A 25,932-nucleotide genomic window follows, 5' to 3' on the forward strand; every position below is an offset into this window, starting at 1 on the left:
CCTTGCAAGGCCCATTTCTTGGTTTATCCCCACTTCTTTCCACTTTCCCACCTCACCCCAGATCCCCCCGTTCCTGGGCCCCTCCCCGACAAAGGCATCTGCTCCTGTGCACTCAGTACACAGCCTTGGATATGTATGGGGTGCTCTGCGCGCTTTTGATGAACCAACATGCAATCACGCCGTAGAACTTGCTCTTCCCCGCCCCCTCCTCCTTTCCTACTCAGTGTTTTGTGAAATCTGTGCCACTTCTAAGGGCTCCAGGATGCTCCTCCTAGTTTCACTTCTTTATTCTCTAGTGATGGAAACCAGGCTTGCCTCCAGCTGCCCACTGCTGCCGAGGGCACTGCAAGGTCTACCCGTTTTTGGCCCTCGTAGGGATTTCCCTGAGACACAGGCAGGGGGAGACATAGGCTGGATCGGAGGGGGCCTGTTCACTTCATTCCCCCAAGAGGTCCTGATGGCTCTCCAGAAAGCCTGCACCAGTCCCCACCCCACCCCAAGATCAGGATCCCCATTTCCTTACATCTTCACCAACAAATGGCATTTACCCAACTTCCTGTTGCCGGGCCAATGGGTGTCTCGTTGTTTCTCATGGTCTTTGGCATTTCTCTGATCACTAGCATACCTGGGTGGCATGAGCTTGGTAGCCATTCGGGCTTCCCCTTGGGTGACGTACCTGGTGCCCTGTGCCTGGTTCTCCAGGGGGGCACACCGGCTCCCCTCACCACCACCATGTTGACATCGGGCTTCACTAGGCTCAGAACTAGGCTGTCTTTTGAAGATGCCTCCGAACACTATTTGCCTTTCCCAGTTCAATGCCTGGGAGTGGAATCTTTTCCTTAATTCCAAGTTCTGTTATAGGGCGAGTACCTGAAAAATTTCCCCACGGACCACCTACACCTTCCAGGTACTCAGCACATTCACTTTTCCAATGCCAGACAACACTTTTTAAAATTTTGATTTCATTTTGTTTTAATACCAGTATAGTTAGTGGTGTTATTTATATTTAGTTTCAAGTGAATAATATAGTGAAGCAACACTTCCATACATCACTCAGGGCTTGTCACAACAGGTGCACTCCTTCATCCCCATCACCTGTTCCCCCCACCCCCTCACCCATCTCCCCTTTGGTCCACAGCAGTGTGTTCTCTAGAGTGAAGACTCTGTTTCTTGATTTGCCTCTCTTCTCTCCCCCTTTTTTCATTTGTTTTGTTTCTTAAATTCCACATACGGGGTGAAATCATATGGTATTCGTCTTTCTCTGACTGACTTCTTTCACTCAGCATTATACTCTACAGCTCCAGCCATGTTGTTGCAAAATGGCAAGATCTCATTCTTTTTTATGGCTGAATAATATTCCACTATACACATATCCACATTCAATCTTCTTTATCAATTTGTCTATCCACGGGCCCTTGGGCTGCTTTCATAGTTTGGCTACTGTAAATAGTGCTGTTACAAACATAGGGATGCATGTATCCCTTTGAATTAATGTTTTTTTTTTAATTTTCTGTGTAAATACCCAGTAGTATGATTCCTGGATTATACTGTAGTTCCATTTTTAACTTTTCGAGGAACATCCACACTGTTTTCAACAGTGGCTGCACCAGTTTGCCTTCCCATCAACAGTGCAGTTGAGTCCTTTTTCTACACATCCTCGCCAACAAGCTACTTAGTGTTTTTGATTTTAGCCATTCTGACAGGTGTGAGGCGATATCTCATTGTAGTTTTGATTTACATTTCCCTGATGATGAACGATGTTAAACATCTTTTCATGTGTCTTTTTCCAATGCCAGACAATATTTTATGAGTGTGAACATCTGCTATGTGCCTGGCACTAGGCAAGCATCATCTCCTTGAATCCCCATAACAGCTCTGGGAGGGGGCCTCTTATCATGCTTGAATGACAGATGAGGAATAAGGCACAAAGGAGCTTAGTAAAAGCCCAAAGTCATATAACTTGTAAAAGTGACCCAGGCAGGATGCTATTTATAGCTTAGATTCATTCTAGTTTATCTCGAATAACGCCTATTTCAAATAGCTGCTATGTTCGAAGCAGCTCCCTATCATTCATGCCTTATCGTTCCTAAATATTGAAATTTACTGCAAAAAGTCAACCCTGGTGGCACCTTTGTACCTTTCCAGTCCCTAGTGTTTGAAAAGGATGGGAGCGGGTGGAAGCAGGGGGGTCGGTGGCTGAGCTCACTGATCCTAGTTCCCAGTAAGAACAAATGTGTTACTAGGAGGCTTTCTCAGAGCCTGGTCTTCAAGGAGTGGCCTCCAGCAGGGGAGAGAGAAAGAAAAATAGAATCTTCCTTTTTGAGCAAAGGTGATTTCTCTCTGGTTCCCATGGCTCTGCATCAGAAGGGAACCCTACCTGCCCAGTGCACATACTCTTTACAGGCACTTAATAAGCATCGACTGTGTTCAGCAATCTTGGTGACGATCAAAAAGAGTGCCCCTTGTCCTATAACCTAGAGAGACAGAGATAATTGATCACACTCATGGGAATATTATTCCTCATGGGCAGACAAGTTCTGGAGGAAGTAACTGTTCCGTGAGGGTTTAAAAGAGAAGACCCTGTCTGATAATGGAGGGGGGTTTCCATGAAAGGATAGCTTCTCCTAAGAAGTGACATTAGGGCTGATAAAGAAGAATGAGAAGGTGGTAGCCAGGAGAAGAAGAGGAAGAACTTCTAAGGCAAAGGGAACAGTGCAAAGGCCCTGAGGCAGAGAAACACTGAGAGGAACCAGGGTGGCTGAAGGGGAAGGCAGGGGCTAAGTGGGATAAGAGAAGGTTATGGAGTCCCAAAGATCCAGATCAGACTGGCCATCCCAGGCTGGATCTTCAACCTGGAATGCCAGGATGCTGGGTATACGTGAAGGCTTCCCAAGCCATGGGAAACCCTTGATTTACACATGTCCTCTATTTTAAAGGATTGACATGGATCCGGGTAGAGACATGAGGTTGCTCCTATATCACCTCCCCATTCACTAAATCTCCTGTCTCCCACTGGTCGGAGAAGAGACTCAATTCTCACCCAACCTGATTCTTACTACCTTACTGTGTTATATTGTCCAGAGGCACAAAACCATCCAGAGGCAATGTTAGTGTCTGTTTTGTCAAGGCTCAAAAAATCCTTCCCCGATCCATCTCACTGAGTCATGCCCTTCTAATACAATTTCTCTCTTTCTTTCTTTTTTTTTTTTTAAGATTTTATATATTTGAGAGAGAGAGAGAGAGTATGAGCTGGGTGAGGAGCAGAGGGAGAAGCAGACTCCCTGCTGAGCGGGCGCACAATGTGGGGCTCAATCCTGAGACGCTGGGATCATGACCTGAGCCGAAGGCAGATGCTTAGCTGACAGCCACCCAGGCACCCCTACAATTTTTCTTACTATGTTTAATATTCATTTATCAAAATTCTTATGTGTGTATGATGCCTTAATGATTGTCCCAATAACACGATTGTAAAGGTAATTTTAAAACTTAGAACATACAGCCAGAAAAAAACCTTTTTTTAAAGCTGATGCATATTCATAATTTGTTGCAGTTTATGTAATAGACAAGGCGGTAAATAAAGAAGTTAAGTGATAAAAACATTACAGTTGGATCAAATTCTGTTGGAAGTGCAGTGAAAATATACTTTGAAGGCATAAAGAATATAAAGTAAAATTTTTTTGACTTAAAGAGAAACTTCATTGTACTTTTTTTAGTATAATACGGTGGTTTTACGTTCTTGTACTATTTATATTCCATTGGGTGCGTTTAAGTGAGAGTTAGGCTGGTTTATATATAAGGGTCAACATATACACTATACCCCAAAGCATTTAAATTTATTAAAAAAACCTTTTAGATGCCAACTCAAATATGTGTGGGGCATACATATTTTTAGAGGATTCTTTTGTGGGTATCAGTGAAAAGTGTGAAGACACTGTTGTGGCCACAGTGCTCCAGGGGTGGTGGCGTAGATCAGAGGGAGGGAGCATGGAGAGTGGCTTTTTCGTGGGCTTCCAGATTCTTCCCACTGGCTGGGCTGGAGCTGGTGTGGCTTCCCGTGTTCACCTGTATGGCACTGCTACCAGAATGTGTAGGCACCCCAAGAATGGTGATTTTTTGCCTGCTTGGGCCATTACTGTGTCCCCAGCATCAACCATAGTGCCTGGCACATAGTAAGCACTCAATAAATATTTATTGGAGGAATGGATGGCGGATACACCAAGCTTTTGCTTTGCGCGGGGCACTGTATTAAGGGATTCCCATTTCACCTTTACCACGACCCCACAGTTGTCGCAGTTAATATCCCCATTTCAGAGACAGGGAAACTAAGGCACAGAGAAGCTACATAATTTGCCCAAGGTCACCTCTCAAGGAAGTAGCAGAACGCGACCCAGGCAGGCATCCTGACAAGAGCCCTTATGACACCTCTCTGCCCAAGGAAGCATGGAGCAGAGCCTGTGTCTTTGGGTTCTGGAACTCCGGGCTCTTGGGGGCACTCTGTGAGGGTGATACCCTCCACAGCCATCTACACGACTCCCTGCCATCTGCCCTCTCCTCCTAAGTGGTTTTCCTTCTCTCCCTGTTTAATATTTAAGTTGACACATCCTGGGACATCCCGGAGTCCCCATGTTACTGACCTACTTACTTATCCAACCATCTTTCTTACACATCAGGGGGAGCATGGGGGTGTATGGAAGGAAGGAGGTGAGAGGGTGGGAGGGCACCATGCCCCCCCCCCAGCTGTAGGCAGTGTCCAGCTGACAATTAGCCAACATTAATAAAACAAGGCTGGGCTCCAGGTTAGGAGACTGTAGCAGAGTAACATTTATTCTAAGTGGCTTTCCAAGAAAATAGCTCCAGTTCTTTCCACCCCCTAGAAGGGTCTCCAAAGCTCCAGCTGTGTCAGGGGGACATCGGTTTGTTTCTCTGCTGCTTATAAAATGGAGGGACCTTGGAAATCCAGAATGGGCCCTTACCCCTTGGTAGTGAGGATTACAGCTCCTGAGCACCCACAAACGGGCACTGTGTCTGTCTTAACCTGACCCCCCCCCCCAGGTTCCCTCCCCACCTCCCCACCTGGCACAGCACCCAGCAGGGGACTACAGACAGCATCCAGAGTCTGGGCCAGCTGCCTCTTCAGTCCTTTTGCTAACGTGCCAGGTACTTGCCTGGTCTCTAGTGTCCCCTGTCCAGGGTGACCTACTCCTGGGGGCTCCAGATGCCCAGGCCCCTGCTCCAACTTTCTCCTAGGACTTTGGAGTACTAGGCTCCAGGGCCTGGGGTCCTCACGTCCCCTCTCCCACTAGAGGGTGACGCTGAGAGGTGTCCCCTTTCCCTGTGAGGGTACCCAAGGCCCTGCTGGTCAAAGACCCCAAGCGGCACCGTGCATCATGCTCCAGAGGGGCGACAGGAGAGGAGCGGTGGGGCGCGGCGCGCCTTCCCCGGGAAAGAGATCCGTCCCTGTCTCCCAACACCCTGCGACCCCCACCCAGCAGCCTTCCTGTCCTCACGGCCAGTGTCAGGGGGCAGCGAGGCTCGGGGAGCAGCTGTCCAGGTGGAAGCGCGAATCCGGGCTCCTCGTGGGGCCCCTGACCTAACCCGGGGCCCTTGACCTCTCCATCCCTTGGGTCGCGGTCGTCGCGGGGGCGCGGTGGAGGGCGGGGAGGCGGGCACAGGTCCGGGCAGGGTGCCCCCCCCCCCCCCCCGAGGCCGGGACTGGGGGTGGCGCCCTCCCGCCCCGCCGGCCGTGACGTCAGAGCCGGACCGGGTAAAGCGCGCGGCGGCGGCGGCGGGGCGCTGGGGTGGAGCCGCGCGGACGGACGGAGCCCGGGGCGCGGGGCAGGCAGCCGCAGGCGACCTCGAGGTAACGGGGGGCCCGGCGGGGGCGGCGGGGAGGGGTGCCCGGGCCGCGCGGGGGTCTCGGGGCGAGCGGGGGCGCAGGACGCACGGGGCGCGGGGGCCCGGGGCGGGAGGAGTGGGACGGCCCCCCGCGGGGCCCCGGGTTCGCGCCCCGACGCCGCGGGCGCGCGTCTCTGAGCCGGAGCGCCGGTGCCCCGAGGGGGCAGCCGCCGCAGGTGAGCAGAGCGGGGGACGCGGGGACCCGGCCGGGTGTGGGGGGCGCGGGGAGCCCCCGGGCCGCCGCCCCTCAGCGTGCCCCCGCCCGCCCGCAGCCCAGCCGCCGAGCATGGCCCTGAGCGCGCCGGCGCTGCTCCGCTGGCTGCTGGAGAGCCGCCACTCCAGGAAGCTCATCCTGTTCATCGTGTTCCTGGCGCTGCTGCTGGACAACATGCTGCTCACCGTCGTGGGTACGTAGGGACCCCTTCCCCGGCCGCCCCACCTCCCCTGCCTGAGCGCGCCCCGGGAAGGTTGGGGGACACACTTTGCAAAAGCACCTCACCTCCTTCCTCCCCGCGCCCCCCATCCCCATCCCCACGTCTGCCCACTGGGCTGGCTGCAGCCGCGTTTTGTGGCTTCGTTTTCCTGGTGGTCAAGTCAAAAAATGTGACATCTGTTAAGAACCAGAACTTGTGTTTCCTCCTGATAATTTCCTGCTTCCCCCTGCCTGCTTTGACCGCGATGAAAAGATTTCTACTAAGAACCGGCAGTCCCTCGGGGTTCAAAATAACGTTACAATAATTATTATGCAAAAAAAATTTATGCTGACCTTATTATTACAATAATTATTATGCAAAAATGATGATTATTCTTATGCTAACCTGGAATTATGTTAATAGTTGTTAGCAATTTGGCTTATCATTTAAAGGAAAGGGTCAGCATCCCTCCCTCCCAAAAGGGAAGTGACCTGGAAATATGTTGTATCAGTGTGCAAGGCTCCAGGTGGAAACGTTTCGGGACTTTTTCAAGAGCAGTTTGAACAGTGTTGGATTTTAGTCTTTTCTCTACAATGGAGTTTTGAAGAACTAAATAATTAAAATCCAGGTCTTCTAATAAGCCCCATTAAGAGCAAAGTATTTGGTGTACTTTTCTTAAAAATCTCCAAAATTTTAATGAATAGCTTTTTAAAAGAAATTGGATTCTCAGGGATGGGTTATTCCCCTCCTCTGCATTTGTGGGTTCTCACCTCCAGGATTACCTGGGTAGGGATCTCATCAGAGTTCAGTAACAAGGACCACGCTTCTCCTTTGTGTTGAATGCTTTGTTGTCACACACAGGCCCAGAGCTGCTTTTACATGAGTTTTTCTTTGCCTTTGTGGAAGTCTCAGGAGTTTTTACATTTTCCAGGTTGCATGAAACATTGGGGGGACTTCCGACTCAAGTAATGGAAAGATGAAGTGGGCCTGTTGCAGGATTTCCGAGTTATTACTTCCTGTGGGCTTATTTTTCCCCTAAGACCCATAATGAAATTGAGATGCCTCTTTCCTGGATTCATTCACTTAAAGGTCTTTCTGAGTTTCTCTCTCTGGGGAGCTCCTGTTGACCCCAGGTCAGCACTGAACAGACTTCAGACCACATTTTGCTCTCCTAATGTATTCCTATGAGGGAACCCTGAATGAGCAGCCCCACAGAGGCCCAGAACTCCAGGCAGGTCCCTCCTGCACAGTAGCTGGCTCTGAGGGTGGCTGGAGGTCTCCTGGACTCCTGGGTCTTTGTTCTCTCCAGTAGCTCTGCCGCATGAGGCCCTTCTAGTGTGGGCCCAGGGATCCCATTCCAGGGGCAGACCACTCTGGGCCCTGGGTGGCATCTGACACAACCGTCATTTTGCTGCTGTTGGCCCCGGGGTGGGCTCCCATACAGCCACAGCCCCCCTGTTGTGTTTTTGCCCGCAGTCCCTATCATCCCAAGCTACTTGTACAGCATTAATCATGAGAAGAATGCCACGGAAATCCAGACTCCCAAGCCAGTGCTCACCACCTCTACCTCAGACAGCTTCCAGAGCATCTTCTCTTATTATGACAACTCCACCATTGTCACGGGGACTGGCAGTCCCAAAGGACCCCCTGAGGGGCGGCTGCAGCCGGCCACCACGCAGCACCCGGCCACCACGCAGCACCCGGTGACTAACACATCCGCTGCGCCTCCTGACTGTCCCAGAGAAGACAAAGCTCTCCTGAATGAAAATGTGCAAGTTGGCCTGCTTTTTGCCTCTAAAGCCACCATCCAGCTCCTGACCAACCCCTTCATAGGGTTGTTGACCAACAGGTGGGTAGGTGCTGAAATTTTGGCCAAGGAGGGGTTTTTTTTTTTTGGTTGGTGTCTTTTTAAAAGAGTTTGTTTATTTATTTGAGAGAGAGAGAGAGAGAGAGAGAGAGAGAGAGATTGAGATAAAGGGGCACATGGGGAGGGGCAGAGGGGGACCTGGGAGAAGGAATCTGAAGCCAACTCTGCACTGAGTATGGAGCCCAATGCCGGGCTCAATCCCTCAACCCTGAGATTGTGACCTGAGCTGAAACCAAGAGTTGGAGGCTCAACCTACTGAGCCATCCAGGTGCCATCTGGCCTAGGAATTTTATATTTATATTGTTGCAAGGTCTTTTCTCCCTAGAATTCTGTTTCTTGTTCATTTATCAGAATGTGGAAAACCAGTGGTGGGTGAGGTGGGGAGAAACCTCCACCCCCACCCTCCTCCTCCTCATGTTTCTCTCCTTAATTGCGATCTCCTATTTGTTCAACCTTTTGGTTGCCCCTTCTATCACTTAGAAAATAAGAAACTATTGAAACAGAGTAAAGGGTCCCTCCCTGAGTGGGAGAACTCGGGTTCTGTCTAAATGCCAGATTTCAGTAGTACATTTGTCAGAATCACCCTTGGGTAGCAAGACCTCTGCAGCCACCATGGCATCAGCATTGGCTTCTGTGTGTCACACAGCTCTGTCTTTTCTTCTACCCCGGGTCATCCACTTCCCTATAGAAAGCCAGGGTGGTTTGCTTTCAAGCTGGCGTGGTAAAGGCTCAAGGTGGCAGTTGGAGAGGGGTGGGGGGAATGTGGAGAAAGACCAGTAGTCCTGCTGCATAGATGGACCTCTTAGCTGCCTCTGAGGCCCTGGGCAGTGTAAACAGCTCCCTGGCCAGCTACTGAGCTGCGTCCCAGTGCACAAATAGAAAAGTGAGGCTGTTTTTTTGGAGAAGTCAAACCAGTGAATAATGCCCCAACCTAGCTTTATGTTAATCTGGATATTCTGGGTGATTTTTTTTTGGACCCCTCCGAATTTTGAATAATTGTTCACATCTCTGCTGTCAGTGGCCATCCGGCAAGTATTCTTCTACAGCTGAGGTGGCCCAGCTCTGCTTGGTACCTTGGGGATCAAAGTATAGGACAGGAGGCTTGCAGAGAAAAGGAAGAGGCAATCCCTGAAGGTGGTGGCTGCAAAGAGGGGGAGCTGGGGCAGTGTGAGTGGTGGGGTGGGTTGCTCTACAAACATGGTAGCTTTAAAGGCAGAAAAAATGGTAGAGGGGAGTGCCCAGAGTCCTACTTGTGAACCAGCCCCAGACACATGAGCAGAGACAAAGATTACAGTAGGCAAGGAGCCCGTGAGTGGAATGAGTCCGAATAAGGAAGTCAAGGTGACAAGGAGGGTCCAAGACAAGGCTGTAAGTGGCCCCAAGTGCCAGGTTGGGAGAGGAGGGGGGTTTTGTTGGTGTGAGGGGGGTGCTTGGGAGCCACTAGAGGTTCTAGAGCCAAGTTGAAGAGGCGGGAGCCAAGCATGATTTTCAGTAGGTCAGCCTGGCACCCCATGTAGGCTGGGAGCAGGGACATCTCTGCTTCTACCCAGGCTTTGGCCTGTGGTAGGGGAAGCAGGCCCAGCTATGTCATTTGCAGGGTCCTTTGTTCAAACATCATTGAGCATTTCAAGACCGTAACAGCAGAGCATTCAAGCAAGCACAGGGCTCTTGTGAGAGTGGGACCAGCTCTGGGGCAGAGAAGAGGAGGTCTGTTGAGTGAGGGGGCCCCGGGGTTTCTGCAGTTTGACTCTCTGGACCAGGTATGGGGCCACCAAAGACATTTTAACAATCCCAAGCCACGTTCAGCCCCCCCAATATTGTGTCAAGCAATATTATGAAGCTTCCGGGTAAAGTGTGCTAAGTGCAAATGAACCTCATGAGGACAGGGTGACTGGGAGCCCCACCTCGAAGCATCGTTACTGAGGTGCCATTTGCAGGTTCCTCTCTTCTTCAGCAAGAAAACCAAACCGTAGTTGTAGGGTTGTTCTTAGCCTCCAAGAGTGCTTCTCTAAATGCATCTGGTGTAATTACAGAAGACGTCTCTGGGTTTTGTATTCTGAGAAAGCAAACAGCTCAAACGCTACATGAGGAAAATTGGCAAGGCGTTACAACAGTAATGTCTTCAATCACTTGGGCACGAGTGTTCCTAGCTGAGATGCTTAACACAGCACTTAGGGACTTGGCTAAAATGGTGTGAGTATTCCAATCTTCCAAATGCAAATGGTAAATGAAAAGCTTTTTTAAAAACCTCATTCTCGTTTTCAATGCTTTGCTCACACCATGGGGAAGAAGCTTGTTTAAAGCCAGTGGGACCTTTTATCCTATGAAATACTCCAAAGAGTTTACCGTTTGTAGTCACCCAACACTATTTGGGGCACACAAAAAGGGAATCTTCCAAGAGAAACCTAATTTTGTTTTGTGACCTGTGAAAGTCAATCTCTTCTTATGAGTAATCCGCTTTGCAATTTAGAACAAAACTGGCATCCCTAACTGGTTCCCCCAGGTACCCAGCAAATTTCAAAAGCCTCTCCAGTGGCACCTTGTAATATGGAAATGCAAACAAATTTTAATACTGATGTAGCATAAACTCTGTCGTCCCTCCAAAACGCTCATAATTTTTTTGTATCTTTTAAAATATTTTCCAAGCCCAATAGACATGAATTTGGGGGGACCGGCAGCATTTCTGGGCGCCCCATGGCTCTGCTTAGAGAAGGGCTACATTCTGCTTTCCTTAACAGGACTTTCCTAGTGAGCTGCTGTATATAGTCTTTGATATAATTTGTGCCAATCGCATCCTCAATTATGAACAAGATGTGTGACTCACATTGTCAGCGTTGTAAACAAGTGTGTTGGAAACAGCATTTTGCAGTTGGATAATAGTTTCTGATTAAAGAAGGGCGGTGAAAAGCATGGAGCATCAGAGCTTGAAGAGGCTTCAGCAAGGGCTTTGGGGCCAGTCCTGCCATTTTGTAGGCAAAGAAGTTCTCATTTCTTCTTCAGGGGCTATATTTTTACTGCAAAGCGGGTGCCCACTCAGTTCCCTTCCTAAGTGGAAGAGAAAGCACCTGCCCCAGGGCAGCGGCAGGACCAGAGCCAGTGTCCAGACTCTGTCTGGGTGTCTTCCTCCCTTCCTGTGCTTTCCACCTGCTTAGTGTTTTACAGTTTTTACATTTAGCTACTTAGAATCAATGGCGCAGGTCAAAATCTGTCCTTCTTGCATCTGTTTGGGCTCTCTCTCATTGTACCAGGCTGAACTAGTGGAGTGAAAGCCCAAACGGTGAGTTATTGATTGCTATTTTTTTTAGAGATTTATTTGAGAGAGCACATGCATAAGGGGGGGAAGGGGGAGAGGGAGAGAGAATCTCAAGCAGACTCTCTCCGGAGCATGGAGCCCTCCTGCGGGGCTTGATCTCATGACCCTAAGATCATGATCTGAGCTGAAATCAAGGGGCAGACACTTAACCAAACAGAGCCATGCAGGTGCCCCCCCAATTGCTCTGTATAATCATTGAGCAAGGAGTTTAGAAAAAACTAGTGTGGTTTTTTTGGACACACCCTCCTTCACCTCCCCAGCCCCCCGGAAAATATCTTTCTTTAGCCCCTGGTGTGATCTGGCCCTGCTTGCCAGCATCTCTGCAGCGCTTGGGGAGGAAAAGCCTTCTCCATCCCCCCCAGGAGGCTGGTCGGAGCCACTCCTTTCCAGAGCCATTTGCGGCAAGTGGGACCCACTCATCACATGCGTCGCAGCCCAGACCCTCCTGTTCATGGTCAAGTTGCGGCTGCGAGTGGCTCTTTCAGGCCGGTGATACAAGAGGCGGGCTGCCTGTCTGCTGTTCTAAATACCGGATAAGAGCCCTCATTCCAGACCCTGAGTATAAAGTGGCAATTCCCTAGAAATGTTTAAGTGCCCACAGGGCGGCTAATATGATATGAGTTTTATTCCTGTTTTATTTCCGTTTTCATTTCTCCTTCAGGGGCTATATTTTTACTGCAAAGGGGTGCCCAGAGAGGAGGGAGCGAAGAGCCTTTGATTTTGGCAAGTGCAGTGATCATGTAAACAACAACACACTTTCCAAAGCCCGCAGGTGCCTTGGTTGGCTTGACTTTTATCTTGGAGGCTCGTGTGACTTAGAATCCCAGTTTATTCATTTCACGACTGCAGCTGTGTGTCAGAGGGAAGGGAGGAGGCATTAGACCAGCAGCGTCTGTTACCACCTGCCCCGTACGTGAATTTGAGGCCTATGTACACCTGACGGGAGGGTTCCCAGGCAGGCAGACGATGGAAGGGCACCTTTAGGTTTCTCTCCAGGAATCAGGTTAAGGACGCGGCATCATGGTCTTCACTTGCTCACCGCAGGGCTTCCGTAGCGGTTGTATCTGGAGAACCAGGAGCTATTCCAGACTATTCCAGATGCCCTTGGATGGCCGGGGAACGAGTTCACTTGGGGCGCTGGGGGACCGCTCCCTCGGCCCCCTCCTTCGCTCATCCTCGTGGTCTCCTAGGTCTGTGTTTTATCAAGCCAGCATCAGTGGCTTAATTTATTTCCATAGTTACCCCTATATTTGAAAGCCGGTTATTTGTCCTCACAAATCTTAGCCCACATCTGAATGACAAGGAGGAAGCCGCAGGGCATGGATCTCTACAGAGTGGGCTGCCGTGATTTTTTTTTTTTTTTCCTCTAGCTTCAGCCAGTTGGTCTGAAGTAGGCTTTGTGGGAAGAAGCAGTGACCTTTTCAGTTTTTCTGCGGACAGGGAAGCCAGCCCCTCCTGAAAGGGATCTCGCGTCCTAGATGTCATTAGGATGGTGTGACACAGTCTCACTTGTGCAATGAAGAGAAGCTGGGAGTGGGATGGGGCACTTCTCGGGGGAGCAAAGCCCCCACCCGAGCTGCGTGTCAGGGAGCAGGGGTCGCCCCCACACTCTGAGGAGTCCAGGGCTCTGCAACCCCCTGCAGGCAGCTACCAGCCAAAAAAGACAGACCCGAGCAAGCACTAAACCGAAGAATTTTGTTTTACATACGAAACGATGGACCATCAGCTCCTTGGTACATCTTAGCAATGTAAGGCGTCATCCCATTTCCCGATGTTCACTTGCTGTACCACCTTCTAGAAAATAACTGAGAAGGGTGATGTCACCCTTGACGTCTTCTCTCCTCTGATGATAGCTTTGTACCCTTCCAGATCCCCTACTGTGTGTCCTTGCTGTTGTCATGTCCCAGGGCAGAGGGAGCCTGAGTTTTATTTTTTGTTACTGATTATTTTGAAAAAGATATTATTTATTTATTCACGAGAGACAGAGGGAGAAGCAGGCTCCCTGCAGGGAACCCCATGTGGGACTCCATCCCAGAACCCCAGGATCACGCCCTGAGGCAAAGGCAAACGCTCAGCCTCTGAGCCACCCAGGTGCCCTGAGGGAGCCTGAGTTTTAACAGGCCTGAGAAGGGAGCTTGCATTGGTCTCTATGGCAAAGATAAGCTAGTTATTAAAGGAAAAAAAAGTATTGATTTTCAGTGATGAGTTAGGGAATATGGAGTTTCTCCACTGGTGTGTAGGTATATATAATGAACATAACTTTTATTGCTTTGTGCTTTTTTTCTGGGGATTCAATATATGACTTTTAGTCTATTTTCAATTGGATTAACTGCTCCCTGATGCTCTTAAAGAGGATGATCGTGGGCTGGGATGATGCCTAAGGGGATAGAAATGGGACATTTCGCTAAAGGCTGCATCAGATCTAGCTCTGCTTAGCACTGAGACAAGAGGCTGACTCACATGTTCATGATTAATGTCACTTGAGCCTCTGTCCATTTAGGAGATACTGTGAGGAAGGAGAAAGGGCACTGGTGATCTGCCCATCTCCCGGTGACCCTGGGGCACTGGACATCTTTCCTTCGGAGGTGCGTGTTCGGTGGGAGAGGGGGAGCAGAAGAATTTGAGGGCGGAGAGCTCCAGGATCTGCCCCTTGTGCCCTGTTGCCTTAGGGCTGAGCCCTGGGGGAAAGATGCTGCTCAGCACTTTCCACCGGGCAGCCCGGGCAGCAGCTTGGCCAGCGCTGAAAGTCCAGAGTATGTGCGTGTCCAGTAACAGGAAGAAGGGGTGTGAGCCTGTGGTACCCAGAGTGGTGGGCTTGCTCTGGCACCATGGGGGAGCCGCTCTGTGTTTGAACCTCCACGTTCTCATCCAGCATGAAGGTTTAGACTGGCCAGCCTTTGAGTTTCCTTCGTGTTTGGCCACGTGGTTATTCCATACATGCTTTATTAAAATCCCAAAGGGATTTAAAGACAGTAGCTGCAGTGGTTTTAAAGCAAACACAGCACCTGGGCTTGATAACAAGAATCCTATATAAGTACACATCCCTGCATGGAGCCATCTGGCGTTAAGCCATAGAGCATTCATTCCACTCACCCGGTGTGATCCCCCGCCAAAATGTATGCTAGCAGGACCTGGCACACCCTAGGCACTCAAGATAGGCCCGTTATCCTGAATTTGGGGCAGGTTACTTAATTTCCCTGGCCCTCAATGTAGTCATCTGAAAAATGAGGATCATGCCAGCTGCCTCACGGAGCTGGGGTGAGAATCACGAGTGGTCCCCTTCCTAGTTTCCTGTTAACGGTCTGTGGAATGCTAGAGCCTCCTGGTAAGAGGAAGTTACTCTGGATGTGTCCTGCCAGGTGGCCCGGGCCACTTATCCGGCTGCAGACTGAGCATCGCTGCACTGGTATTTCCAACAGCTTTGACAAATAGATCGTTTTCCAAGGAGTATGTTGAAAGGGGGTGAGAAGCCTAGGTGTATTGCAGGGCAGCTACAGGCATCGCCACAATTCCTTCTTCCCCCAAGATGTGCAGGAGTTGCTGAGAAGCAATGAATTGCCTATGAATTCGCTCTCAGCCTCCTGGTAGTTTCTTCCCTCAGTATCCTGCAGTGCTGTGTAGGGCCTGGTGTTGTGAGTGGGGCTCTTTTGCCCAAGTGAATAAAGAGTATGGAGCAGTCAGCTCCAGGCTAGCTGAGGTTAAAGAAGCTGTCATTTGACGGCCATCTGAAGTGCTGTTTTGAACCCTGGCATCCTGCCCTGGCTTGCCTGGTTGGCTCTGAGCCCCACCTGGTGCAGTGCAAGCTCACCTCGGGTCACAGTAGGGGGACTTTTTCATGGGATGGTGGGAGGAGGGCTGTCCGAAATGATGCTATTTTGAGATGTTATTTGTATTTTTGCTAGTTTCTGGAGCACATGAAGCAGTTAAAGAAAAAAAAGAGGAGGGGGAGTATGATGAGGACCTTGTGGAAAGATTCTGTGTAAAGCCACCTATGTCTTTTGGCTTCCTGGGGAGGTGGTGAAGTTTGCAGGGAAAAGCCCTGGACTGGACAGGATGGCCCTGAGTGAAATTAGCCCGAGGGCATTTGACAGGTCACTTTGGTGGCCTCTGTTTTCTCATGTGAGATGGGGAGGTGGTCATCTGCCTTTGTCAAATCTTTGAGCTGATGGCTGTAAGTGCTTAGAGAATTGATTAGAACTTTATTCATTTTTAAATTTTATTTAATTAATTAATTTTTTTAAGATTTTATTTATTTATTCATGAGAGACAGAGAGAGAGAGAGAGAGAGAGAGAGAGAGAGAGAGAGAGAGGCAGAGACACAGGCAGAGGGAGAAGCAGGCTCCATGCAGGGAGCCTGACGTGGGACTTGATCCCAGGTCTCCAGGATCATAACCTGGGCCGAAGGTGGCGCTAAATCACTGAGCCACCCGGGGTTGCCCTTATTTATTTTTTTAAAAAGATTTTATTGGGGATCCCTGGGTGGCTCAGTGGTTTGGCACCTGCCTTTGGCCCAGGGCATGATCCTGGAGTCCCGGATCAAGTCCCGGGATCGAGTCCCACTTCGGGCTCCCAGCATGGAGCCTGCTTCTCTCTTCTCCTGTGCCTGTGCCTCTCTTTCTCTCTCTACATCTATCATGAATAAATAAATAAATCTTTAAAAAAATAAATAAAAAGATTTTATTTATTAGAGAGACAGAGATAGCAACAGAGAACATGAGTGGGGAGGAAAAAGGAGAAGCGGACTCCTCACTGAGCAGGGAGCCCAATGCAGGGCTCGATCCCAGGACCCTGGGTCATGACCTGAGCTGACACAGCCGCTTAACCCACCGAGCCACCCAGGTGCCCCTGCGTGTAACTTTAAGTGAAGGTATCGTTATCGTGATTTTTTTTTAAAAAGATTTTATTTATTTATTCAAGAGAGACACCAGAGAAAGAGGCAGAGACGCAGGCAGAGGGAGAAGCAGGCTCCATGCAGGGAGCCCGATGTAGGACTCGATCCCAGGACCCCGGGATCACGCCCTGGGCTGAAGACAGAGGCTTAACCGCTGAGCCACCCAGGTGTCCCGTTATCGTGATTTTTTAGTCAAGCCTAGACTAGAAGTCCCAGTCACTCACTTCCAGGCTGAGTGACTGGGACTCAGGACTCCTTGGTCCTCACTTGGTTCCTATCCAGGAGCCCGAGGGTCTAGGGCTGGAGGGAAACAAAGCCTGGAGCTGTTCTGGGCTGTTCTGCTAGAGGATGGTCAGTCACTCAGCCAGCATTGGCCTCCCACCCAGGGCAGCAGGGGCCAGGAAGCTGCTTTCACTCTCCTGTCCCGTCCATCCATAGAGCAGGAGCCAAGCAGTCTGCATACTCTGCAGGCACAGAGAGGAAAGAAAAGAGGATGAGGGAGGAGACCCTTTCTGAAGCACCTTCTATGTCCCGGGTGCCTGGTAGCAGTTTATCACCCACATCTCCTGTCTTCCCTCCAGTGCTGGGAGGTGGCCAGTGGCTTACTTGGCTCACACGGTAGGGCCGGGTGCGATACCAGGAGGCCGGGGTCTTCCCACTGCCCCTGTCCACCCGGGGGGGCAGAGCCCTGTAGGGACTGTGGTCTTTCAGAGCAAATAGGATGTTGAAGTTTTGCACCAAAATCAAGGCCTAGTTCTCTAGGCTGGCCTCATCGAGGTCAACGCGTAGGGAGACTTGAATATCCCCTTGTATCCTGATGCCTCTCAGATGTAGTGCCGTTGTCTCTGCTGCCGCACTGATGAATCACCTGATGACCTTTCACTGGACTCATTGGCTTGCCATTGTCCCTTTGGAGAAGCTCTAGCAAAGACAGTAATTAAAGAATAATAATAAAAAGATGGAAACCGGGGTGTTGTGTATTTTAGACATGCCCTGGGTTACTTGCCAATATTGTGTTAACATTTATTCCGGAGAAATTTCTGTCCAGAGTGGCAATCCTTAAATGTATTCACGTTCCAAGGCAGTCAAACACGAAAAGGTCACATAGGAAGCACCAACTATATGAATTTTTAGAAAAGTCGACCAAACCCTCATCCATCTGATCCCAAAGGTAAGGCTCCATACAAAGCCTTAGGGAAATACGGAGCAGTCACCAGACGTTCCCCGTGGCTCTCTTTTGCAGAATTGGCTACCCAATTCCAATGTTCGCGGGATTCTGCATCATGTTTGTGTCCACGATCAGTAAGTGTCTGCTGTTTCCGGCTGCGTGTGGGTCCCCGAGTGGGCTCTGAGGACCACACGCTGGGCACTGAGCCTGGGTCCCCCGGGGTGGGGGGCGGGCCGGGTGTTGGCAGCGGTTGCAGAAGGGGGGTCGGTGGAGCTGTTCATGGCACAGGAGCACAGCGCGGTTAGTAGGGAAATGCGCCGTCGGGGCGAGGGATGGCCTCAAAGCGCCCCTGTGAGATGGTGGCCCCGCGTCAGGCTGGCACTGATGCGCGGCGCGGCCGCCCCCTCCGCAGTGTTCGCCTTCTCCAGCAGCTACGCCTTCCTGCTCATCGCCAGGTCGCTGCAGGGCATCGGCTCCTCCTGCTCGTCTGTGGCTGGTAGGTGCCCTGAAACCCCAATCAGTCAGCGCCCGGGGCTGGTGGGGGGGCCAGGGGAACAGCTTCGGTCTGTTGGAGGGGTCCCCAGGCTCGCCTTGGCTGGCCGGCCCCTTGCAGAGTCAGTTGGAACAGTGCAGGGACTCCCAGGGTCAGTGGTGGTCTGTCGGGAGGGTACTGCTCCCTTGCATTCGGCTTGGCTTATATTTCTGCGAATCTGACAGGTTTGGGAGCTCACAGGTCCAGGCCAGAGTTGGGCAGGCGAGTCACTGATGATTCTCTTGGTGCTCCCTTGACAGCTGGGCTGTTGACCATTTCTTCTCTGTTTAGGGATGGGCATGCTGGCCAGCGTGTACACGGATGACGAAGAGAGAGGCAACGCCATGGGCATCGCCCTGGGAGGCCTGGCCATGGGGGTGCTAGGTGGGTGAGGGCCTCTGGGAGCAGGCTGCGGGGAGGGCCTGTCTGCCGTTGGAGGCCACAGCCTGCCCTCTGCCCACCCTGAGTCTGTTCCCTTTTTATTCCCCGCCGCCCACCTCCCAGCACCGGAGGGAGGACAGGAGATGTCCTGCTGATAACTGCTCCCTTGGAAAACTGGTGGGACCTTCCTGACCTGGGAGGATGTGGGCTCCCCTGCCGCCTCCTCCCAGCCTGCCGGGTGATCTTGGGCAAAACAAACCAACCCAGACCTTCCCGGGTCCAGATGTAAAAGGAAGGCCTGAACTCCTTCTCTTGGACATTCTCCGGGTTACCATCCCAGCCGTGGACCTTCTCCCCTCCCCCTGGCTGACCTCCCCTGCCCCGGGGACAGATCCCTTCCTTGAGAGGACGTGTGGGTCCTCTCCTTTCCCTGTTGCATCCCCAGCCTTCACTGGGGAGCCCAGAGTTCTCTCCGAGCTGGTTTAGAAGGAACAAGATCCGCGCTGACCCATTTTCCTGTGCTCCCTGAGTAGCTCGGTTGTGTGGCCTGGGTCTGGTTGCTCTCTGGTCTTTACTTTTGGGGTGACCTCATATGCTCTTGCCCATGCCTTGTGTAGAAAACTGCTTGGAGGGAGTTGCCGGGGCACCTTGGGCTGAGTAGAATGTAGGGTGGCCACCCCCAAATAGTTTTGGGAACAAAGCACAAACTCGAGGAACAAATGGATGGTCCTAGTGGAGTTGGGGGTGGGGGCACCAGTCCCAGGCCCTGGCACCAGCTCCTCTTTCTCTTCCTTGCAGTGGGCCCCCCCTTTGGGAGCGTGCTCTATGAGTTTGTGGGGAAGACAGCTCCGTTCCTGGTGCTGGCTGCCCTGGTGCTCTTGGATGGAGGTGAGTCCATGTGGGGACCTTGGCCATGCTCTTGGTGGCTGTGACCTGTGTCAGCAGGTGATCCGTGTCAGCAGGTGTTTGCAGCAGGTGCTTGGGGCACCTTTTTTCCCTTCCTTTTTCTTGTAGCTATTCAGCTCTGTGTGCTCCAGCCGTCCCGGGTCCAGCCAGAGGTAAGCCCCTGGGGAAGGAGGGGGCCACGGTGGCCGTGTCAACCTTTTTAACCCCTGATTTTTGCTGACAGAGCCAGAAGGGGACACCGCTAACCACGCTGCTGAAGGACCCGTACATCCTCATCGCTGCAGGTGGGGCCCTCCTCAGTCTCCCTGCTCCTTCTCAGCCAAAGAGTGGGGGGTGGGTGGCGAGAACCAGTGCTCGCTGGGCTGCTGGAAACGTTGGGCGGTAGAGAAACACGAATAGCAGAGGGGTTACGTATGCCCCACAGGGAATGGCTTTCTGCCATCATTAATTTCTGACACTCAGCCAAGTTCCTTTGTCGGTTTTCATTTGGGGCAGAGATGTCCGGGTCACGGAGATGCCCTGACACAGAGGTTTATTTGTGTCGGTGGCCATCGCTGTGTGGCCGTGAACTTCTGGAAGGAGTCCGTGGCCTCACTGCAGGCATCGTAGGTGGGTGGTCTGAGTCACCTGGGCATGCATGAATTAAGGCTGACAGCGCAGCCCCAGAGGACAGCTCCCTCCCGTGGAGAGGTCACTCTGTGCAGTACCCCAGAGGCTGCTGGGATACCGCCCTTGTCTACAGAAGGTCCCATCTTTGGGTTCTTGGTCTAGATGGACTCAGAGGAAGCCCTGGTTCTATGGCTTGTGGGAGGGTAATGGGCTGTCATCCAAGAGACTGTCTCTCCAAGACCAGCTTGGTGATGTAGGCCTGGGGCTGCCGAACAGGAGACCGGTTATGCTGCCTGGGTCTGGACACTGGTCAGCACCGGGCCTGGGGTCCGGTCAGGAGAGGGCAGCCCTGAAGTGTGGCATCAGATGCAGTTAGGGGTAGATTTGTCTAAGCAGTGGTCATGAATGCTGGTAGGGCTGGGAGAGTCTGGCTGAACTGGATCCATGCCCCTACCTCAGAGCATTCCAGTGTAGCCTTTTTATGCCCCAGGCTGGCCGCCTGCTGCTGGATTTGGTTAGGGGGGCACCTGTGTAACCCTGGTCTAGACCCTCTCCATCATGCCTGGCAGCCAAAGCGTTGCAAACCTGGTGTGGTGACCTCCTGATGCAGGGGGACCTCTCTGTGCCCCCAGCAAGACGCAGGGACAATTCCAACACCCAGGTGCCCATGGAGCCCGGGTTGTCTGAGGGGGAGTGAGAAGGTGTATGGTGAGAGTGGGACTCCCTGAAGCCCAGCACCCCCTGCCTCGGGCTTTCTTTGACCCTCATCGTCTCACCCTGACTCAGGGAGGAAAGATCCACCCAGCACTGACTATCAGGCTGTCACACTTCCAGGCAGCCTTGGCTGAGGGAGTTGGGGGCCAGGCGACGTGTCTTATTTGTCGTGGTGGGATTTTAACTTGTGGAGGTGACTGAGTGATGACGCGGAGAGGTCAGTGCTATTGAAAGGAGATTTTATTGCTTACATTTCCTGTGAAAAGGAGGCATGCTACGCCACTCAGGGCCTCCTGAGGAAGCAGCAAGTTTCCTAGGTCAGAGGTTTGCATGGGGAAGGCAAGGCAGGGCTGGGGGAGCAGCTTAGGATGGGCAGGCTTTGGGGCCTGGGGGCTGTCCCTGCATGCCTGGTGCCTGGTCCCGGGGTGGATTCAGGGCAGGGGTGTCGGTTTGCTGTGCGAAAGAGTTGGACCAGGAGGGGTTCAGAGTGTGGGCCCCGGGTCACAGCGTAGATAGAACAACTGTGTCAGTGTGGCCCTAGTTAGTAGACGGCAAATAGACAAACACCGAATCTGGGAAAACAGCAGGCAGGTAAGGGGAGCCAGTCACGTCAGCATCCTTTCTCTGTTCCACCTGTAATGTCACAAAGCATGGAGAAGACCTTTCTTCGTCATGTGACCACCTTACCATTGCACAGTGTCCTCTGAATCAGGATTCAGGCAAATTAGAGGTTCTCGGGGACACAGCACAGAAAGCTCACAGCACAGGAAGCTCCCAGCACGGTGGGGAACAGCTCTGTGCATCTTCTTTCCCGATGGCTCTACATGTGCAAAGGGTTCTGGTTAACAGGGTGGTAATGGATATTTGCAGAAATACTCTATGTGTATAGTGGATTAAAAAAATATCCCTCAACAGCACACCTGAACCGAATGCACTGAGTTTTGGGGCATCCCAGGGCATCTTTAGAAATGTCTGTGTTCCTTGCACAGTAAAACTTGGACGCAGGAGCCTCCAGTTGCTGGGGTCTGTGTGTGGCCTGGAAGTGGCCCACACTGGTGGGTGGCCTCAGGCAAGTTACTTTGTTAATAAATTGGAACTCCTTCACTAATAGGTTGGGATGGGTCATCCAATAACGTCTACAGCTCCCTCCAGTTCCTTTATGACTCTGGGATTCTAGTTTGAAAAAAGTTTTTCTTAATGCTTTGTTTGAATTTAATATTTAATCTTAATTATTAGTATTTCATTTTAACGGATTTAACATAATATTTAATTGTTCTTTGATAAAAATAACAATGATGATGATATTAATAATAAACCCAGCCTCCTCACTATCCCCTTGACCTGTTATTTAGCTTTTCCTCACAAAAGGAGAAGTTCTGAGCATCCAAGTGGATTGTTCTGGCTGTGGGCATGCGGGTTTAACTGTGTTTGGAATCAGGAGGGGATGCTCAAGAAGCAAAACAGAAGCACACTAACCGTCCTCCTCCCTTGAAGGGTCCATCTGCTTTGCAAACATGGGGATTGCCATGCTGGAGCCAGCCCTGCCCATCTGGATGATGGAGACCATGTGTTCCCGAAAGTGGCAGCTGGGTAAGGACTAGGGCAGCTTCTGATTCCAGAACTTTTGTCCTTGGGGTGAATCCTGTCATTGTTGCCCGGCCAATCTGCAGGTACCAGGATAATAAAATGATTGTTTCTGTTTGACACTTAGTGGGGTCAGCGCTTAGGGTAGCAATGAGCTTTGGGGTCTGTTTCAGCCCCAGGTTTTTTTTTTTAAATTATCCCTGATGGGATACAGAATTAACATAGAGGCATCACACCTGGGCAGAAATGAGAGAGCAAAAATATATTCAGTGTCTTCCCATGTTTCTGAATTAGACTAGTTATGTTAAATGTATGTGGACAGCAATAAAATTTATGTGAAAGAGGCTAACAACAAACAGGATTTAAGAGGGTGAATTTTAACATTTTTAATTTACAAGTAATACATGCTTTATTATTAAAAAAACAGTTGGGGTGCCTGGGAGGCTCAGTTGGTTAAGCATCTGCCTCTGGCTCAGGTCATGATCCTGGGGTCCTGAGATCGAGCTCCAGGTCAACAACCTGCTCAGTGAAGAGCTTGCTTCTCCCTCTCCCTCTGCTGCTCTCCCTGCTTGGGCTCACTCTCCCTCCCTCTCCCTCCCTCCTTCTCTCTCTCTCTCTCTCTCTCTGTGTCAAATAAATAAAATATTTTTTAAAAAGTCAAAGGTACACAAATCAAGAAAGTAAATCTTAAAATCTCGTGTTCACCTTTTTCCCCCCAGCCCAGTCCTCTATGAGAGTCATTGTTAATAGTTCTGTCTTTTTCTAGATGGTTCTGCATTTATTGCCATGCTTAAAAGTTGAAGCCAAGTGGAATCTTGCCAGTTGTATCACTGTGACCTTTTGTTTGTTCATGTGTCCATGTCAGAATGGATAGATTTAATTTTCAAAATTAATTAAATTAGAATTTTAATCAATTACACATGTACTTAATGTTTAAGTTAAATACTATTACTAGAATTATAATGAGAAAGACAACAGTCCTTATCCCATGCCTCCCCATCGCCAACCCCCTTCCTCAGATTTGATCCTCTTTAATGCCTTTAGTTGTTTCTTCTGCTAATTTATGTCTCTAAATATGTGTAACTTCTGTTTTTTTTAAAGTTCTCCAATGTCTGACATTTTCTATCAGCTCCCTAATATGGTAGATGGAGATTAATTCCATTATTATTCCACCTGAAAATATCCACCAACACACCTGTTTTCTCAACTTCTGTTTTCCTAAAACAGTTATGTTTGCTGGTTACACTGGTATTCAGATTGACATTGTGACTATGCAAATATTGTTCAAAGAAGAGCTATATATAGAGTTTTGTGATTACTTCTTTTTACGGACTTCTATTTTTCCTAAAGTTAGTCATTGCCATGTTTTTTTCCATTTTCTTAGTTTTCAAGGTAGCATTTATGAACATATTCTCAAATTCTCTGGCAGAGGTGAAAGGCCCTCTAAATGTGGCCAAGTACACCGGCAAGCCTAACCTATTTGTCTTTTTGCTTGTTTGTGGACATTTGTCCCACATTACTTTGTCTTGCTCCAGTTTAGGCTTATTCACTAGGTCATCCTAGGACTTTCTTCTTCCATTGTCTGGACATCTTTGCCTCTTTTCCGTTTCCTGTATCCTTCTCCTCTATGTTCCTTTCTCTTGGTTTACTCTGTCATTATGATGGAACACATCCTCTAGCTGCTTTCTGAGAGATGGTGCGTGGCAGGTAAAGTTTTCAGAGATCCTGCATATCTACAAACATATCTATTCTCTATTTTTGGTTGATTTAGTCTATTTGAGTATATGAGTCTTGGATTGGAAATTATTTTTCTTCTGTTTTAAGGCCTCTGTCCTATTGTGCTCTAGTGTTCAGGGTTGCCGTTGAGGAGGCTAGTGTCCTTCTCATTCCCCATCCTCTGTAAGAGCTGGAAGGATCTCTTCCTCTCTAGGTTATGAGCATCCATGATGGTTTTTGCAGTGAGGTCTGTTTTCTTCTACTGTACTGGGCACATGTTTGGTTAGCCTGCTCATGTGGGAACCTGTTCCTTTTAGTCCTGGGAAACCATTTTGTATTATTTCTTTAATGAATCCTCTCCTGTACTCCATTTTCTTTTATTATTACTCTTGGTTCAATGTTGGACCCTCTGTGTTTTATCCTTTTGATTTCTTATCTTGCCTTTTCTTATTTCCACTGATTTCTTCATTTTCTAAACTGCCTATTGGATTTTTATAATTGGTGTCCTCATAAATTTGAAGAGCCCTTTCATATTTACTGAGTGGTTTTGTATGTGTGGAAGGGTTGTTGAAACAACCTCTTCCCATTTAGTAGGAAGACTTCCACTCACTTCCCAACTCAGCCTCTTGTGTTATCTCTGGTCTCTGTGCTGCCTGGGGTCCCTGGGCCAATTCAGTTAGTTTCTTTAAAGAAGCTGCCTCCTGCCAGGGTGAGTGATTGAGAGCTAGAGAGTCTATGCACTTTTAAAACAGCCTTTCACAAAAAAAAATAAAAATAAAAATAAAAAAATAAAACAGCCTTTCAGCTCTCTTTCCAGTTGATAGCCTCAGCCTTACATTCACAGTACCCGGAGCCTTCAGTTCCTGAATGTTCTAGGTTTGGAGGTACAAAAGCTGTTGCTTCCTGTTAGCTGCTCCATGAGCAGGTGGAAGGTTCCAGTGTTCTCTGTTGTGTCCCTCACTGTTCTCCCTCTGCTTACTTTTCCTTCTCATTGCCTTTTCTCTTTTTATATTTTGTCTGTTTTTGGACTTCGAGGGGAAGGTATAGAGTTTTTTGTTTTTGTTCCTTTACTAAATTTTAAACAGAATTTGCAATGGGAATGGAGAAAAACCTCTAGATTCCATCTGCCCTGTTTAGCTGGAAGCCCATCATTCATTTTAATACTCGGATATTGTTCTATTTTAAGGTTATACCATAAATTTTCTGCCAAGTCCTATTGTTGGACATTTGGGTTAGTTCCAGTTTTTGCCATTTAGAAACCATACTGTAGCAAGATATTCTTACACATATTCCTGTTCGTGTTTAGAAGTGTATCTGTGTGCAAATCCTGAAAGTTCAATGGGTGTTTGGTAACTGGTAATATTGCACTAACACCAGTACTGTCCGTTTTTCCCAGTTGCATATGAGGTGGGGTGTGTGTGTGTGTCTCATTTTGATTTATTTTTACAAATTCTTTGAGTACAATTGAGCATCTTTTCATGTTTTAGCCATTTCTATTTCCTGTATTGTGGATTTCTTAATATTTTTTGCCCACTTTTTTTTCTGCGGAGTTATGTGTCCTTACTGATTTTAAATATTCTATATATATTGATATTCTTTATCAGATGTTTTACAAATATGGCCGTCATTTTGTTGTATGTCTTTTGAGTTTACAAATGGGTCCCCCCCCACCCCCATACACTCAGAACATTTAAGATGCCACTAGTCAGGGTTAGCAATTTGCCCCTTCATGTCCTTGTCATCGGAGTGAAGCTCTGGTGAGATCTTTCCCATGTAGAGATTATTTTTTTCAGCCATGTTTTCCCCTAATTTATGATCTGTTTTATACATAAACATCTTGGATTTACATAGACTTAACTTAGGTACCGGGTTGTGTTAAGGATTTGGTGTTAACATTTTTCTGTATGGCCAGCCAGTTGTCCTAGGAGCCCACATGATTTTTC

General features: G+C 49.6%; 1 protein-coding gene across 1 annotated transcript in view; it reads left to right on the top strand.

Moving 5' to 3' along the window:
* Nucleotides 1–5,774: 5,774 nt before the first annotated feature.
* Nucleotides 5,775–25,932, top strand: part of SLC18A2 (solute carrier family 18 member A2) — a 38,826-nt gene continuing 18,668 nt past the window's right edge. Inside the window, exons 1-10 of the mRNA XM_055346376.1 lie at nucleotides 5,775–5,860; nucleotides 6,168–6,302; nucleotides 7,785–8,157; nucleotides 17,623–17,681; nucleotides 17,960–18,043; nucleotides 18,371–18,463; nucleotides 19,259–19,348; nucleotides 19,475–19,518; nucleotides 19,590–19,650; nucleotides 22,184–22,279. Coding sequence (XP_055202351.1) covers nucleotides 6,182–6,302; nucleotides 7,785–8,157; nucleotides 17,623–17,681; nucleotides 17,960–18,043; nucleotides 18,371–18,463; nucleotides 19,259–19,348; nucleotides 19,475–19,518; nucleotides 19,590–19,650; nucleotides 22,184–22,279 — 1,021 coding nt within the window. The 5' untranslated portion in view covers nucleotides 5,775–5,860; nucleotides 6,168–6,181. The remainder of the gene's footprint in view (nucleotides 5,861–6,167; nucleotides 6,303–7,784; nucleotides 8,158–17,622; nucleotides 17,682–17,959; nucleotides 18,044–18,370; nucleotides 18,464–19,258; nucleotides 19,349–19,474; nucleotides 19,519–19,589; nucleotides 19,651–22,183; nucleotides 22,280–25,932) is intronic.

This window comes from Nyctereutes procyonoides, unplaced genomic scaffold (assembly GCF_905146905.1).
Source record: "Nyctereutes procyonoides isolate TBG_1078 unplaced genomic scaffold, NYPRO_anot_genome, whole genome shotgun sequence".
NCBI classification, from domain to species: Eukaryota; Metazoa; Chordata; class Mammalia; order Carnivora; family Canidae; genus Nyctereutes; species Nyctereutes procyonoides.